This window comes from Gambusia affinis, linkage group LG21 (assembly GCF_019740435.1).
Source record: "Gambusia affinis linkage group LG21, SWU_Gaff_1.0, whole genome shotgun sequence".
Lineage (NCBI taxonomy): Eukaryota > Metazoa > Chordata > Actinopteri > Cyprinodontiformes > Poeciliidae > Gambusia > Gambusia affinis.
The window spans coordinates 4,217,297-4,234,615 of NC_057888.1; the positions used below are offsets into that span (position 1 = coordinate 4,217,297).

The 17,319-nt window shown below is 38.0% G+C and overlaps 1 protein-coding gene across 7 annotated transcripts in view; it reads right to left on the bottom strand.

Annotated features, from left to right (window-relative positions):
* The window catches only part of dpp6a (dipeptidyl-peptidase 6a), a 289,142-nt gene that overhangs the window by 9,132 nt on the left and 262,691 nt on the right, over positions 1-17,319 (bottom strand). For all 7 annotated transcript variants that reach the window (XM_044103997.1, XM_044103992.1, XM_044103999.1 and 4 more), the window contains 8 exons: positions 8,280-8,434; positions 8,103-8,200; positions 5,957-6,080; positions 5,830-5,868; positions 5,470-5,577; positions 2,502-2,593; positions 1,804-1,851; positions 1,605-1,723 (listed from right to left, as the gene is read on the bottom strand). In XM_044103997.1, the coding sequence (XP_043959932.1) occupies positions 1,605-1,723; positions 1,804-1,851; positions 2,502-2,593; positions 5,470-5,577; positions 5,830-5,868; positions 5,957-6,080; positions 8,103-8,200; positions 8,280-8,434 (783 nt within the window). The remainder of the gene's footprint in view (positions 1-1,604; positions 1,724-1,803; positions 1,852-2,501; positions 2,594-5,469; positions 5,578-5,829; positions 5,869-5,956; positions 6,081-8,102; positions 8,201-8,279; positions 8,435-17,319) is intronic.

A 17,319-nucleotide genomic window follows, 5' to 3' on the forward strand; every position in this document is an offset into this window, starting at 1 on the left:
TCCAAATATCTTAAAACTAACCCACAAGTAACTTTTCAGCAGGAGATAGGAGCTTTTTCAAATAAATAATTCCCTAATATGGATGAAAAAGATCTAGTTATAAGTTAAATAATCTGCCAGTGGAACTAGTACTTTTTAAAAAAAAATAATTTTAGATATATAAAAGTAAGAAAAAGGGGAATGTAGCATAAAACACTTTAATATTTGTGATTGACAACATAAAATGTGAAGCATTTCAAGGGTTGTATGCTTTTGCTGGCCCCTGTAGATAATGGAAACAATAAGAGAAGAATGTATGCCAGGATTTCTGTGCTCCAGACAAATCTTTGCTTATTTGATTTATTTAGTGCAATAGCTGGAGCAGCTTTTCTGTATCTGGGCCACAAACAGAAGCAAAGCCCTGAAACTGCAGACACAGAGGGAGGAGCAGCGGCAAACCAAGTGATCGATGCACTTAGCAGATTGAGAACACAGAAACATAGCAGCAGCATCCGCTGTAAATCATCTTTTTATGCCTTCCTCTCATGATGATGATATCAAAACCTCACCAAATGTGATCACAGGCAGGCTGCGAGGCAGTGAAGTGGATTAAAAATCCAAGAGGTACAAGCTCAGACTGCAGAGCAGGTCAGCAGAGTGGGCTTTGATGTCATTATGGTCATTTTGTGTCTGCTCTTAAATTCAGATTCAGAGCTGATTGTCACTAAAGCGCTGCGTGGGTGATTAAATATTGAAGCTACTGTCTTCAAACCTTCCCCTCAACAACGGCGCTTCGACATCCAGATATTTCTCTGATCTGGGGATGTTTTTTTTACCCGTTCTTTGGGCTTGTTCATGTCTGACACAGCAGAAGGAGATCAAAGATTTCCACATCATCATCCTCTGCTGCTGCTGCTGCTGCCTCGTCATGAACGGTTTAAAGAAGTTGGACGGCAACTTTTAAGTCTCAGAACTTTCACCACTTTTTAGAAAACATGTAGAGTTTCGAACTCGCACTCAGATGGAAACCAAACTGTTGGAATTAAAGCTACATATTTGTTAACTTTATCATTATGTTGTGATTGTATAATATAAGACGGATAGTCTGTGAATAAATCGAGATATTTTCCTTCTGCAGTACAAACTGCAGAAATACACCACTCAATCATAAATTACCAATCAGAAACAGTAGGAGGGACCTAGCGCTGTCAATCACTCTGATGCTCACCCCTTCTCCTTTCCTGTATGACACAGGAAGCTTTAGCACCTCATGCTAAAGCTTGTTAGCGAATAAACCGTTTTTCTGTAACGGGAAGTCGTTTCTCCGCCATTAGCACATTGAGCATCACATACACACAGATGATTGACACCGCTAAGACCCTCCTCTTGGCTCTGATTGGTCGTTTTTGACCAGGAGTGGTGGTGCATTTCTTCAGACAGCTGTAATAGCTCAAGCAGGTGGAGGAAATTGATGTTTTCATAGATTATTTGCCTCATAAACTCTCACAAAATGGTGATCGTTTAAAAAAACATGGAGGAAAAAACATATTTCTGTAAAAGTTACAGAAAAAATAATAAAGGGGATGAAAAGCCCCGACTTTGGACACACTCTGGACGTTTTGTACCTTGGCAGTTGAGCAGGAAGTAGCTCATGTTGTGGCTGAAAGAGCCGCTGACGTAGCCGCAGCTGTCGGCCAAGGCGCACGACAGGCAGCGCCGGTTAAACGATCCAAATGTGTCGGCGCTGCACAGACAAAACCCAAACCTTTCATGTTCAGCATTTTCAACAGATTTAAAACAGTTTTTCTTCAGAGCGACCATCACCTGTACAGATGTCTTCGTTTTGGTCCGTCTTCAGTACTCAGGAAGTATCTGAGTGATCAGAGGGAAAGGACGTGGATTTAAGAAGTAATGCACTGCTGTGGAGTACGGCTCTAAACTTTTCAGCAGCGTTCACAGTTTACATGTGTGAGTTGGGAAGAAAACCACCTGGAACCCAGCTGCTCACTGAAATAGATGCTTCATTTATGAAAAATAGTGGAAAGAAGAAAAGAAGTGGGGCACATCTTCACCCTCAAAGGGAAAAGTTGTTTTTTTTTCTTTTTAAGAAACACAATTTTCATGTAGAGTCTTGAAGTTAGCTGTTTTTCCTGAACTTTTATTGGCATATTTGCACGAGAAATCACAATAGCTTTATTTATTAACTCGAAAGAAAGGTCCTCATGTGGGAGTAAAATTAACAAAGAGCGATTTAAGAGAGTTAAATCAGAGGTACGCCGTATATTTAGGACACTTTGTTGTCAAGTTAATGATTGGAATGGACTGCCAGGAAATTTCAAACATTTTACTTGAAGCTAAAGTATTTATAGAGTTAAAACAAAAGAAATGCAAAGACAATGTAGAAATTTGCATATTTTGCACAAAAAACAACCGTACAGAGATTTGCATTTGAGGTACAAAAATAGCATTATTAATTTTGAAATGGTTACTTTTAAAAACAGAAACAAAAAAAAGAAACTTACATGAGTTGGTTTTCCTCATTGTAGGCCAGAACCTGAGTGACGTCCCAGTCTCCAGATGTGATGGACTGCAGCGTGTCGGTGCTGGTGTTGGGCTTCAGGAATACAGAAGGAAAAAAAACTCTTAAAAAGGAAATATTTCAAAACCAAAAACTGATGTAATAATCTAATAAGTTCAATGAAAAATAAGCACAATTAAAAGAAATTAAAACATCTGTCTGTGTAATTAATCTATAAAGTGTTTCACTTCCACAGCTGTAAGCCTCTGTAGTGCTAAGACGGTTTCCACTGTGTGTATTAATGCATATTAATGTGTATTTAGTATTTAAACTATTGTATTTTTTAGGGAGGATCTCAAGAATTTACGGATTTTAGCTTTTCATTTTACCACACAGTGATTGTCAGACCACATGAATACCATAATGTGGACAAAAAATACTTTAGGTTCTAATGAGATGATATATAATATAATATAATATAATATAATATAATATAATATAATATAATATAATATAATATAATATAATATAATATAATATAATATAATATAATATAATGTAAGTCCATTTAATTTGAAATGTTGTTAAACTGATTAGAATGTGTTTTTAAATACCACAGTGTGGTCATTTTAAGAGCTGTGCTTTAATGTATATAAATGATGGTCACATGACAGTTTTGCCACTCAGTTATTTTAATTTTGATCTCATCTGACTAGAGCATTTCCCTTCATGTTTGATTTCTTCACATGAAACCTCTAACATCTTTCTTTTAAAAACTTCTATAACAAACTTCTGAGGCAGCTGAGATGAAATTATACTTTTTGAAAAAACATCGATTGCAACGAATTTGTCAGATTTGATGTTTTTTAGAAAAAAAAAAAAAATTTTCACCTCAAAAATGTGCATTACTTTGTGTTGGTCCTTCACATAAAAATCATATTAAAGTTATTGATTTTAATACTTTTGGATATACATAAGAAGACATTAAGTATACCTACATTACTGCAAGGTAAGACAGACATAAGAATGGAGACAATCTTTATACCACCAGTAAAATCAGTTTTCAGTTGAAATGTGAGCAATAAATGGGAAGAGTAACTTTATATTTAGACTGATTCCTTCTACCAGCTGATTTTTCAGATTGCTGAGTGTGTTAGGTGGCCATATATCTGCATTCCCTTCACAGATATAGCCCCGAGCGTAGCCACCGGCCAGACAGGCAGTCAGCGTCTAAAGTAGAGCAACTTTACTTTATTGCTCATTTAGGAGGTGCACAGCTGCTGTTTGTCTATTGCAGCTGAAAGCCTGAAGCACATTCATCTACCTGCTGGCAGCAGTTACTGCACGCTGCAGGGATAAATCTGAGCATCTTTAAAGTGTTCAGCGGTTTAATGCGTTATATGTTGAAGAATGTAGCTGGTGATGGAGGAAGAAGGAAAGAGGACTGGTTTACAGCCAGTTCAAGGTCTCATTCTGACTTTTTTTTTCAATGTTATTAGGAAAGAAGGTGCACTATCCATCCTGTGGCTGTAGCAGCTTTTCCCTGCAGGGTCGCAGGGGCAAATGCCCAACTCCAAAAGTCATTAAGTGAGAGGCGAGGTTCACAGAGGCACACTGCAGAAACAACCACAAAGCATGCACAAGCTACCTACTTTAACCTAAAAGCCTCTCTCATGCAGAAGGCTACCTAATTCACAGCAAAGCGTGAAAGACTCATGCAGCATCATGTTTGTAGATGTGCACATCTACATGAATGAGCTCAAAATTTCACACGCACAAATTACGTCTGTCGCTCGGCTGGATGAGGACAAGTGACTGTCGCCGAATCGCAGCAGTACCAAGAAATGAGTGAATGGAGAGTTTCTAAATTAATGTTTAAAACAAAAAGGCTTCCTTTAACCCAGTGGTTCCCAAAGATTTTCTGATTTTCTGTGGATTAGAATAAAACCCCTAAAAAAAAGAATTTAAAAAAATCTGATAATTGTTTGCATTTTAATTGGGAACCATTCCTATAAGAACCACGACTGCATATATATTTATATTTAAAGCTTACATAGAGATTAATCGTGATTAATCAAAGTGCCAGACGGTGATTAATCTGACTGAATCTTTCAATTGATTGACAGAACTAATAATAACTTCCACATGCACATTTCTGGACTCCTTTTAGTTAATAAACTCTTGTACACTGCAAAAACATAAAGTCTTACCAAATATTTATGTCTAGTTTCTAGTGCAAATATCTTAGTTTACTTGAATTTAGACAAAACTTTTTTTTTTTTTTTTTTTTGTATTTTATTGAAGGTGTCAAGCTACAATACAAAAGTTACAAAAGTTCAAAGGAGTGGGTGGAAGTGTAAACTTATTAAAACCCACCTATTCCCAAGCACTCAACACCCAGGATGCAACAAAACTTATCAGAAAGTTATAGAAGTTTGTTTCAAGTCGATGTTGATTAAAAAACACTAGTTCCATTGGCAGATTACTTTACTTATAAAATGAGGAAATCATCTTGTTAGGAGTGAATTTATCTGAGAATGGAAGTAGAACATTTTCACAAATTTAAAGAAATTATTTACTGAAAACAAACTCCTATATCTTACAGAAAAGATACTTGTAAGTTAGTTTTGTCTTAATTCAAGTGTAATAAAACATTTGCAGAAACGAGAGTAAAATTACTTGGTAAGATTTGGTGTTTTTGCAGTGAATAATGAAGAGACGTTATCTGAGTTTATTTTGTATTTTGTTGTTCCAAGAACGCCAGTGTCTTGATTTATGCCGAGTTCTGCTGTTATTTTAAAACTTAAGGTATTTACAGACAACTTAACTGAACTATTTGGCTTTTATTTTTCTAATGATCGGGTTGTGCCACAACTTTGTAATTTTGCAAAAATGGAAGTATTGACATGTTTGTATGAAACTGAAATGCAAAGCATTCCCAAATGATTCCTGTCTCACAAATGACCCCTGACCTGGGAGACGGACATGGAGATGTGGAAGAACTTCCCCCGGCCTCCTTGGGGAATGGCGCGCGTGAAGAAGAGCTTCAGGCCGTCTTTAGAAAACAGAGGCTCCTCATTCTGAAGAGAAAGGAAAGATTTTCCACTTCTGTTAGTGAGAAAACGACAGCCAGAACATCAAAAAGAACAACGACCCAATTAACAATGAAACAAAAAAACGATAATCAGTCTGTAATCAGGCAGAAAATGCCTATTGCAATAAAGCAAGTAACTCTAATTTACCAAATTAAACCATCAGCTTGAGAAATGAATCCCTGAAGATTTTCATCAAAAGCCCCAAACATGAGTTAGAAATGTGTTGAACATCCTCACCTGCCTGTAGAGCCAGCCTTCGCTTTCATCTTCATGTTTCTGGAAGAACAGATTGCCAGTTTTCATTCGACGCACGGAAAACGCCTCAGGCACAAACAGCTCTTATAAGACGCACGCCGGACCGTACCTTTGTGCAAACTCCCGTTGTGGCCTCACACAGCGTCAGCATGGAAATGTTCTGGGCTCGGTTCAGCCAGTTAATGGCCAGTTTGGTTGTGGTGGCCCACTTCACCATTGTCACGTAGTACTCACTGAAAAACACAGTTAACAGCTTCACGCTGTGCAGTTTGAATAAACCATGAGTGGATAAAAGCACTGGAACCGTCCATTGGCTGACTGCAGATGATGGCAAAACTAAATTACATCACAAAAATCACACAGAGAGATATAATAGAGAAGCTCATGGAGAATGCATAACGAATATTACCTTTATTAAGATTTAGGTGCACATTAAATTAAAAGGACAAACTGTATCTCAAATTCAGCTTAATAGCAGCAGAACATTTTTATTTTTTTACACAAATGAGGACATTCATATGAAGCATTTTGTGTTTTTTTTTTACATGACAAGTTAATTTGAGGCAAAGAAATTTGTTTATAATAATAAGGTAAAAACTATCAGAACAAATTTAACTTAAAACAGTTTAAATACTTAAATTTTTTGATTTGAATGTTGTTGTTTGCTGTGTGTTTATTCAGAGGTTAGTTTTTAATAAACTATAAATAGGCCTGTCAAAATAAAGGTCACAGGACAATAAATTGTCCCAAAAACTATTGCAATAAACAATATTATTGTTGTACTGAGATCATTTTAAGGCTAATTAAAAATACGGAACTTCTTACACAAGAAACAGACGTTCAATCAGGTGGGACAAACATTTCCTTTGTTTTATTCTGTTGAAGTTGGGAAATCTCAGAGTTAAGAAAAGCATCTACTACACATGTTTAAAATACGAGGCCCGTGGGCCAAATCCGGCCCGCCACAGCATTTTATGTGGGCCCCTAGACTCTAGACTAAACACTAAGTGTGCTTAAATATGATCTTATCAATCCAATTAATGCAGTTTTTATAGAATAGAAAGTAAAATTCTTGAGAATTATCTTGGAAATTCACTCAAAGTCACTAAATCCCTGCACTTTTTTGTGCTAATACATAGTTGGGAATTGGGAGTATTGCAGATTTTTCTCAAAAATTGACAAAAACTTTCTTATTTGTACTAAACAGCTGCCTCAGCTTTAATTGATGTCAGATTATTATACAGCGAGTAATAAAAATGCACATTTACCATTATAAATAAGAGCTAATATTTCTAAATTAGTCCCACAAAGACTTTAGTTTTTATTGCAAAAAAATCCCAAAATCCTTGAGGAGCTGCAAAGATATTCAATGATATTATTTAATATTAAGGATTCGTTGATATTTTAACAGTTTGTGAACAGGTTTTATCAATGCAATCTGGCACAACCGGCCCTTTAAGAGCTTTTATGATCTTCATTTGGTCCAAAATGAAAATTAGTTTGACACCCTGACATAGTATAAAATATACTCTCTGCTTTCAGCAGCATTAGCTACTAATACAAGATGCTTTATGGCAGTTAAATAACTTTTTAGGCAATTATAGTTCTACCTTTATGAAAGTAAAAACTGTGTTTTACAGCAACTGCTCCCTGTGTAAATTATTAATGACCCGTCATGGCAGAAAGGCTAAAAACATATTTTCAGGGCTGTTCTTATCTTTTTTTATTCTGTAATTGTTCAAGAGAAACAGGTTTACCTCTGTTTTAGTAGGTCAAACCATCACAGAAACCACAGATCGATACAAACGGCCCAGACAGTACAAATGTGAGCGCTAATGGATTTGACTTGAAAAAAAAATACCCTCCAACTGAAACTTTAATACTTGAGGCGATTTACTGCTGGAGCTAAAAGAAATAATCAAATCAGTTGTCCGATAACTTTGTCAGACAAAGTTTTTTAACATCCTTTCTGACCGGCTGTGAGGCCTGGTGCTGGAAATGCATTTTCAGCAGCTTGCTGTAACTGATTTAACCGTGAAGTCCATACCAGGCGGATGCCTAAAAAACAAGTTAAAAACGTCCATTGTGAAGCTGAAGCAGTTCTCAGATGACGCACGTCTGATGCCAAATTATTCTGGATTCAAAGGCAAAATGAGGAAGGAGTACATTTGGTTCACCAAGGCAATTCCTGCTGGTTATGCTTTCCACGTTTGAAATGATAATATTTACGAATGCAGCCAAAAAATCTGTCTCACCCGATCCTGGGATCATCAGGTCGTCTCATCTCGATGGTGTGCAGAGGGCCGTTAAGGTTCACAACGTACAGCGTTATGACCGGGTTTTCCTCCCCAGCCTGGACAGGATGAAAACATCTCGTTCGGATCGAGTAAACTATATCGCAGCAGTGTTGGAGTGGGAGTCAGTATGCGTACCTTTGGGTAAGGATATTCCTTCCCCATAGGGTAGAGTGATCCGGTGAACATTGGCAGCTCCATCTTCGGCACTAGAGTGTCGTTGATGGTAGCGTAGGCTAACCTGGCTCCATCAGGAGACCACCAGTGGGCGATATGAGAGTGGAAGATCTCCTCTGGAAGAAGAAGAAGGAAACCAATCAAAATGACAAAGAACGGCATTTCAAATTGGGTGTAATTATTATTAGCAGAAGTACCCTTTATTTATTGGATTAAAGAGAACAAAACTGGTGTCCGATCCAAGTGTACAACCTTACAAGGTGTAGAAAATGGATTACATAAAGTAACCTCTGGCCCTTTAAGTTTTGGCATTAATGTCCAATCTCATGGGTGTGATCACACTTTAGCCTGGCTAAGTTTACATTTAAACAAACTCAAGATGGACTGAAGTTTATCCAGGCTACTTCTGGCCTTACACAGATTTTCTCAGGGTGGCTGGCTACCAAAATTGGCTTTTGGAGTCGATGTTGACTAAGTAGAACCACTATGGTTGTTGCCATAGACTGGTCTTATGTAATCCGTTCAAAATGGGTCAAACGTCCTGAATCCATTTGGATTCCACTGTGTACTTTGACAATTGGAAATAGAAGCAAGCAAAAACCACACATGGAGTTCCTCAAGGCGCCACTCTTGGGATTGTGAAGTATTACAACACCTGCACTGCAAAAACACAAAATCTTACCAAGTATTTCGGTTTAGTTTCTAGTGCAAATATCTTAGTACACCTCAAATGAGACCAAGATAGAGGTTTTTATTTGAGTTGATGATTACTTAATATTGATGAAAAAGTACTTGTTATAAGTTAAATAATCTGAAAATGGAACAAGTACTTTTTCCACCAAAGTTACTTTGTAAGACATAAATTTTATTTCTAGTATTTTGATGGTCTGGAAATTGTCTTTCAACTATTTTAAGAACTGACCACTGATTTTTCCTGTTAATTTGGTACAATTCAACACGTATTTTAGAGAATATTATAAAGAAGAGCTGAAAAATAATAAAATAGATTAGGGATCTTTGTAAATCAAAACTAGAGAACCTCTTTTGCTCAGAAAAAGTCACTAGATTACCAGTTGTGTCACTATATTATTGACAGTGTCATCATTTGTGAGGACAATAAATGTGTTAGTGAGTGGTTAAATAAGTATAATTCCCATAGTAGAAACAAGAAAGATGTGAACAGTCATAATAGAAACTGTCTTGTTGTAACTAAATTGTATTAAATAAATATTTAGTTTGAGTCATGGGTAGAAAAATCAAAAATTACAGAACTCCCTCTATCTGGTTTAACTTCTGCAAGTTGACAACAAACACAAAGTTCTGCCGCAATTTTTTATGTTACCATTTTTCTGACTGACATCCTCCATTTAACCTTAGTTTGTCTCTGTGAAACCCACACACTGCAGCACAAACGGCACCGATAGCTGAGATCATAAATCACAGCGGCTTTTAATCTCCACGCACCCTGTTGACCGAAACACAACTCGGCCGAGTTCCTCGAAATGAACCCAACGGTTATTTCTCTGCTGGCGCAACAACTGCACTGAGAGTTGTTTTGGCTTGTTACCCGCTGTGTAAAGAAGTGTTCCTGTTCGCTGGACTGACCGGGAACAATGTGGCATCAGAGCAGAGTTGATGCTGCAGCAACACGCACAGACGGTGACTCATTTTAACTAATTATGCAAATAAAAGTAGGATGAGGAAACGTTTTTGACAACAATCATTTCATAGCATCAATGCAGTTGGTGCTGAAGTAATTACAATCACATTAAACCAGGAAGATAGAGCACATCAATGTTCATACTGACATTAAATTAAACCAAACTTTTTGCCAAGAGGGCCAAGATTGTAAACTCACTGTAAATAAAGTAGCTTGATATTTATTGTAGCTCCAAAACTTGACCGTGATTTTTATGACGGTGTATTAGGGTAGACATTTCTGCCCAACACGCTGAAATTGTGTCGTTAATCTCAGAAAACTTTTGAAAAATAAAATTCAGACATTTCAATGTTTCTGGAGAAAATTTCTGATATTAATCTAAAGAATTTTCCTTTTTTTTCAGTAAATTTCTTTGTTTTTTTCTAGAAAAACTTTTACTTTAAACATTTTTTTGGCAATAATAATAATAACAGGATTTGGGTCACTTTGTTTCAAAACACCTGCTATATTTAGCCAAGCTTAATAAAGAAAAAAAAATCTGATTTGGCTGCATCAAAGTTGTTTTTTTCAGTACAAAGTCTCTGGATTTAACTTTTATTAAAACATTGGTTACGCAACGATGAACACTTTTACATTTTCCTGTGTAAGAAAATTATGTTGGTATCAATTTTTACCATAATTACAAATTGTCAAGAAAATCCGAGATCATCCCACTTCCCCATGCTGGAGATTTTAGTTTAACAGTAAAAATAAATAAAGTTATCTTTAAAATTAATTACTCAAGTAAAATCTAGACCCAACATTAGACTTAAATGTCAATAAAATCAATTTGGTTGTGTGTGTTGTTTCTGTCTCCTGCAAACTTTGCTTTAATTCTACTTTTTTCTATTTAATCATAAGAAATCATAGTCAAGACAGAGAGAGTCATGAAACAGGAAAAGCAGTTTCCTGGAAAAAGAGGAAGTAAGTTTCCAGCCTGCAGATTTATAAAAATAGTTCAGACTATTACTTTTCTCAAAGCATGAAAGTTTTAAAGAAAAAAATCTAAACATTGTGAGTAATTGGATAAGATTCAAAGTAAAATACTTATATTAATATTGGGTTACTTGTAATAATACTTACACTTACACTTGCATTAGTGGGAACTCTTACAGGTAAAACAAGTAACTGTAACTTTGATATCAAATAATAAGAATCATGGATTATTCTTGGTTTCTTTTCAGAAAACATTTGTAATAACTCACATTAAGGTTATAATAAGAGTAACTGATAAATCAGAGAAGCTACAGAAGTTATAAATGTGATTTTTACTCTGAACGTGAAATGGTGTAAAAGGTGTAACTGCAATTAAAGATCATTGATGTGTTGGAGGTGGTTAGTAGGTGAAAGGTTAAGGGAAAAAGGGGAACTAACAGGAGAGCAGAGATGGTCAATGCCTTATTTTGAAACAGGAGAGCAGAGATGGTCAACGCCTTATTTGGAAACAGGTTGTTAAGCAACCTGAGACATTAGCACAGACATCAGGACACAATGTCTCTAAGACAGTGATGGAGATGAGATCATCTGTCCAAGCAGGTAGCCAATGAAATAAGCACAGCAACAGTGCTAGCCAATGCAAATGAACCAAAAGGGTGGATGAACCCTATAAAAGGTGGGTGCAAAAGAGGAAACTTTGGTTGGATCCTCCAGGCAGCTTCGAGTCAAGATCGAGATGGACAAAGAACTCTGCAGCTGAAGAAGAGCCGGGGCCACAGAGCCGAAGACTGTCCTGATCATGGGGACCAACCCGTCTGCCCCGCAACATGTGGCTTCAAATCGCACTTCTCTCATCAGCTGGGTTCAGACCCCAAAGACGAAGATGAAGACCAAGGTAAAGGCAAAGGCAAAGACAAAGACAAGGACAAAGACAAAGACAAAGAACAAAGACAAAGAAGAAGATGCCTTCCTTTCTGCCAGCACCCAAGTCCTGTGTGACCTCACCATCCATGAGGAGAAGAAAGCTCATCAGGCCTACAGAGATCCCTGCCTTCGTCGACCAACATCCTCCTACTGCTGTAACACCTCCTTCATCATCAGGCCAGGTCTGGGGTTCGAAAAGCCAAACTGTCCGTCTCTCTCAAAGGTTCCCTTTTTAGTTCTCAGTGTCAGCATTAGGGAAAGATAGACTAGATGATTGATTTTTCTTATTTGATTATTTCTGCTACTGAATTAAGCTGTACTGACCCTTGCAAAATTGCCTTACTAATAAAATATTTAGCATAAAGAAAATCTAAAAGATGTTGTGGACATTCAATTAATGAGTCACCTTAAAGTTCTTTGATGGTTGTAAAATAGCTATGATGTTCGATTCTGGAGAGGAAGAGGTGGAAAATGTTTATTGGTTCCTGATAGCCCAAATTTAAAACATCATCCTTGGGACTCGCTGAGTCACTAAAACCTACCTGGTTCAGTAACAAGAGCAAATTGTAATAAAAGAGAACGAGCGACCGTTAACAGGTGTGCTCTGTGAAACTAGTTGGCTGCAGGCTGCTCAGTCTGGCTAATTCACAGGGGGAAGAAGGGTGGGACACCTGGATGGAGGTCGTCAGAAACCAGGCGAATCGTTTCTCGATGCCAGCTTAAACAGAGTTTACTTCAGTTCTGGACAGGGTAAATCTCAGCAGATTTAGGAAACTCGATTAACCCGTTAGATGGAGAGCTGGTACCACATCTCCCCTCTCAGAAGAGGAAGTAGAGAGTGAGTGAGTAGAGAGAGAAGGAAGAAAGGGGGGGGGGGGGGGGGATGTGGCGCAATAACAAAATTAAAAGTCTCCATCTGCATTTATGGGCCAAATTTGTATCATTTTTGAATTGCAGTCGGGGACCACATAAAACCAGTCCGAGGGCCAAAAATGGCCCCAGACCGCACTTTGGGCAGCCCTGACTTAAACAGACAAAGCTACATTGACTGGATTTTATTACGGGTTGCAGAGTAAAATGGGGTGAATGCATGTTACACTTTTCTAAATCTGTATTTCTGAAACATTTTCCATTCATTTTCCTTATTCCTTATTCACCACTTTGTGTTGCTCTCTCAAATAAAATACATCTAAATGTGTTTTTTTTTAATATAAATTAAAGAGGAAAATTTCCGGAGGTACAGAAATGTTTGAAGGAAACTGTATACAAAGTATAAAAAAATCCTCCCAGTGGACGCTGTAAAGCTAATTAAAACTCCCGCCGTCCTTGTGGAGGTGTGAAGCGAAGGAACAAGGCCGGTAGCCGGAGAGCAAAGCACCCTGCAGGCGTAGCGCAGCAGGATCTAAAAAAAGCCAGAGCAGCCAAGCACCAACCAAAGCTAGAGGTACATTTGCAAATATATATCTATAAATTTCCCCACCGCATGGCTGTCTCCACCGGCGGCAGCTTTAAAAGGTCCTTCATGCGGACTGGAAGCAGCAGGCTGACAAATTTACTCGTCTGGCTGGCGCCTAGTCACCTTAGCTAGTCAAGGAGAACACAGCTACCTTTCTCAAAGCATCCTGATTTGTGTGAGGAGGCGAAGGAAGCAGTGGGAGAAACACTTTTAATGAGCTAACTCTCATTTTCCCTCCTAAGTAATGGGGCTGTCTCATTTTTTTTTCCACAGTCGCCTCATTGAGACGATCAGGTGAGCTCATCTCCTTTTTACTCGCTCTCCGGCTCGCCGTGCAGACTGCATTATGCAGCGAGTGGAGCGCATTATTAATGCATGAGATACAATGAGTCGAGTGGCCGGTGGGAAATAATGAGTGCAAGGTGACAGACTTGGTAGAATGAGCTGATGAGATCAGGAAAATCAAACGTTTCGGGTCGGGTTCGGATCATATTTTCAACAACTCATGCAAAAGTTTGCCCTGAACATATCTAGTCACATGTTTAATGGGGAAACAGTTAAAATGTTAACCACAGTCATGAATGTGACCAACAGAGGGCAGCAGTGCAGCACAGAAATATTAATGCTATATTTTTAGAAATCCAACCGCAGCTTCGTTTTGTTCTGGATTTTTATATTAAACCTGCCGTCAGACATCTGACAAATGATGTAGATTGATACTGAAACATAATTTAACTCAGAGGAATGACAGCAGAGCCGGAGCTTCAAGCCGCCTTAATGATGTGCAAATTAATTAGAGGGCATGTCAGAGAACGATCTCTGTCTGCGGATTCATCTCAACATAACAACGCATAATTGAAGTTCACACACTATGGGAATGTTGTGAGAAAGACTTTACCGTCTTACAGATTTCATTTGTATTAAAATGTTGTAAATAAAAACAAAAGCTGTTTTTAAATGATATGAAAAGTAACATTTTATTTTATTTCAAGATGTTTAAATGAGTTTCAGATGCCCAAGGCAACCGGAAGAGAAACAGAAAACTGAGAAACCAGATTTATCGATACAGTCGTTTTATAAAGACAGGCCCACAGCATCACTGATTCACCACCATACGTTACAGTGGACCTGAGGTGTTTTCCCACTTATTCAAACCCACATACTGCAGTTTCTCTGTTGTCACAGAGTTACAATAAGTTACAATAAGATGTAATAAGTTACCTCTCAGTGTCCTCTGAGGAAAGCATTCGGTTTTAGTTAAAGTCTCGACTGAACTGACCAAACTCTGAATGTTTACATTTGCCATGGTAGGAACGAAATGCCAACAAACACCTGGCATGTAAAGCATCAGATGGTTGCTATGGAAACTTTGCAACCAAGAGATGCTACTGTTTTCTACTGTTTTTACCTCTATTCGCATTTTTGTTACAGTAGGTGAGAAAAATGGCAACAATTCAATTAGTTCAATGGAAATGTTTTCATGTCTTTCCCATTTTGAAGAGTAGCTAAAAGGAAGGAAGGAAGGATGGATGGATGGATCGATCTGTAGACCTTCTTCAGCTCTCCTTGCCAACGTTTCCAAACCAGAATATTTCAGATTTTGGTCCAAACTCAAACATTCCCCCCTGAATTCCTTTGATAAATACAAAAAACAAAACAGCCTGGCACCTATCCACTGAGACGTCCCCCCAAAACAGAAGGAAAAATCCACATTTCCTTTCCCCCTTTGTTAATCTTTCCCTCCTCAGTAAACAAGTGTTGATTATGCAGTTACTTTACGCCCTGCAGGCTCCGACACAAACAGAGCGATAAACAGAAGCAGCCCAGAGAACGAGCCTCTTGACGCAAACAGCCATCTCGCCAAACATCTATGAAGCAAGAAGGAGCCGAATAAAAGCAAAGGTGGGTTTTTATCTGGGAACGACAGAGCCCAATAAACAGCTGTTTCTTGTGGCCGCGCTGCACTGCAGGATGTATCAGGACGTCTGCCGCCTCAGTAATCAGACAGCCGACAGATGACAGGACACCTGAGGTGTTTTGGACTGTAACACAGCTGCTGCTGCTACTCCTCAATGTGTCCTCGCTCCTTTAATTTTGCTTTTAATTTTCTCTTCCCAACTCACTTCAAACACAGGAATTCGTGGATTTAAGCAGAACAGCAAAACCAAGAGGATATCGGAGCTTGGGAGATTATTTGGCAGCCTTTCGCCTCCTCTGCACCCAATCTGCCACCGAGCGACAGGCAGACCGAGCCTCAGCTTGACCTTGGCCAGAGGAGAGGCTGAGTCATTAGCATGGAAAATGTTGTGCCTTGCAGTCTCACTGGTCATTGTAAACATCACAGAGACTGGCTCAGCTTATAAGCTTCCCCCTGCAGACACTTGCACCACCACTGGCCAAAGCCAAATCTTTTTACAGGCTTACAGATACGGTTTTTGAGAAGGGATTTTTCTCTAACAGGAATGAAAAAAGGGGTTACACTTTATTTACAACAGTAAAGAAATAAACCCAGTTGTCAGCATCAGCCTCTGGTGAGGAATGTTTGGCTTTTGCACACATAATTTACCTCAACTTCTGTGAAAAAGTTAAATAGTTTTGGTCACTCATTTGAGCAAGCAAAAGTCTTACACTGCAAAAACACAAAATCGTATTTTTGGTCTACTTTTTACAGCAAATACCTTAGTACACTTGAAATAAGACAAAAATAGCTAACACATAACTTTTGATCAAGAAAAGTTGTTTGTTTTAATTAATAATTTCTTAATACTTCACTTATAACGAGATATTTCCCCAAATTTTAGATAATACCACACTGTGTCACTGTCGGCTGTAATTTAAAAACAAACAAACAAACAAACTCTGAGTTGAATCTGGGTCATTTCCCACATAAAAAGCGTAGCGGAGAGAGCCGGAGAGCTGAACACAACTTCAGAAGAACCAACATTCGTGCTCTCAACATTTCTCTCCAGAAGATTTTGAGCCATTTGTACGAGCAAAACTGACAAAGGCTCTAAAAGATACCTTAACTAGCCAGAAATGAAAGTTTTTATCCGCAAAGCGCCTAAACGGTGCTGTTGCCGAAGCGAAAAATGCTAGGAGAAATATCAGACTGACAGCACTGGAAGCTCTTTGAACGCTAACGGAGCTCTGCAGCAGTAGTACTGGTGGCACTACTGCGCGCTCCGTTTCAAATTAAAAAGGCTTAAAGACGTTGCTTATCACTGTTTTGGCTAGACAGACCCAGGCAGTTGGACCATTAGATAACATTTATCCAGAATGTATTGCAGCCTGAACAGCGTGGCGAGGTTCCCGTGAAAAAAATTTTAGAAAAATTTATAAAAACTAAATAGCCTACAGTATTATTACTGTATTGTTTCTACATCTAAAATAAATGTTCCTCAAAGTCTAATCATGGATCCTGTTAAGGTCTACATTTGGAACAAACTACAACTGAACCCAAATCATTGACAGTTAATTACTTAGTCTAAATCTTCTGATCAGTGTGTATAAATTATCATCGGTAGAAGTCCAAGAATGAGCTACGCATTAGATATTAGGACATTTACTGTCTGCCTTTCTTCTCTTGCTGTCGGTTTTCTGTAAATTAGGACGGCAACTGTCACAACACACAAACTGCAAACAGGTTTAATGTCATAAAACATGGTTCCAATCCTTAGAGCAAACTCTTATTAGTCAGATGAAGATTCGCGCTGCGGATGTAATGCTTGAATTCAAACTAATTATTTTGTTATAAGTTTCCCCAGTTCACAGTAATTTTTTTTAATCACACTTTCACAGCGTAACAGATCAAAAGATATATTCCTCAAACCAAACATTTTTAAATCTGAGCTGGAAATATCATCCACTTTAAAGTTCAATTTGAGCCTGAAATGTGACCAATTTATCGCTGCAAAATTTCATATTTAACATTTTATTCACATTTAGCTATATGTTATTTTACAGACTTTTCTAATACCGTTCACATT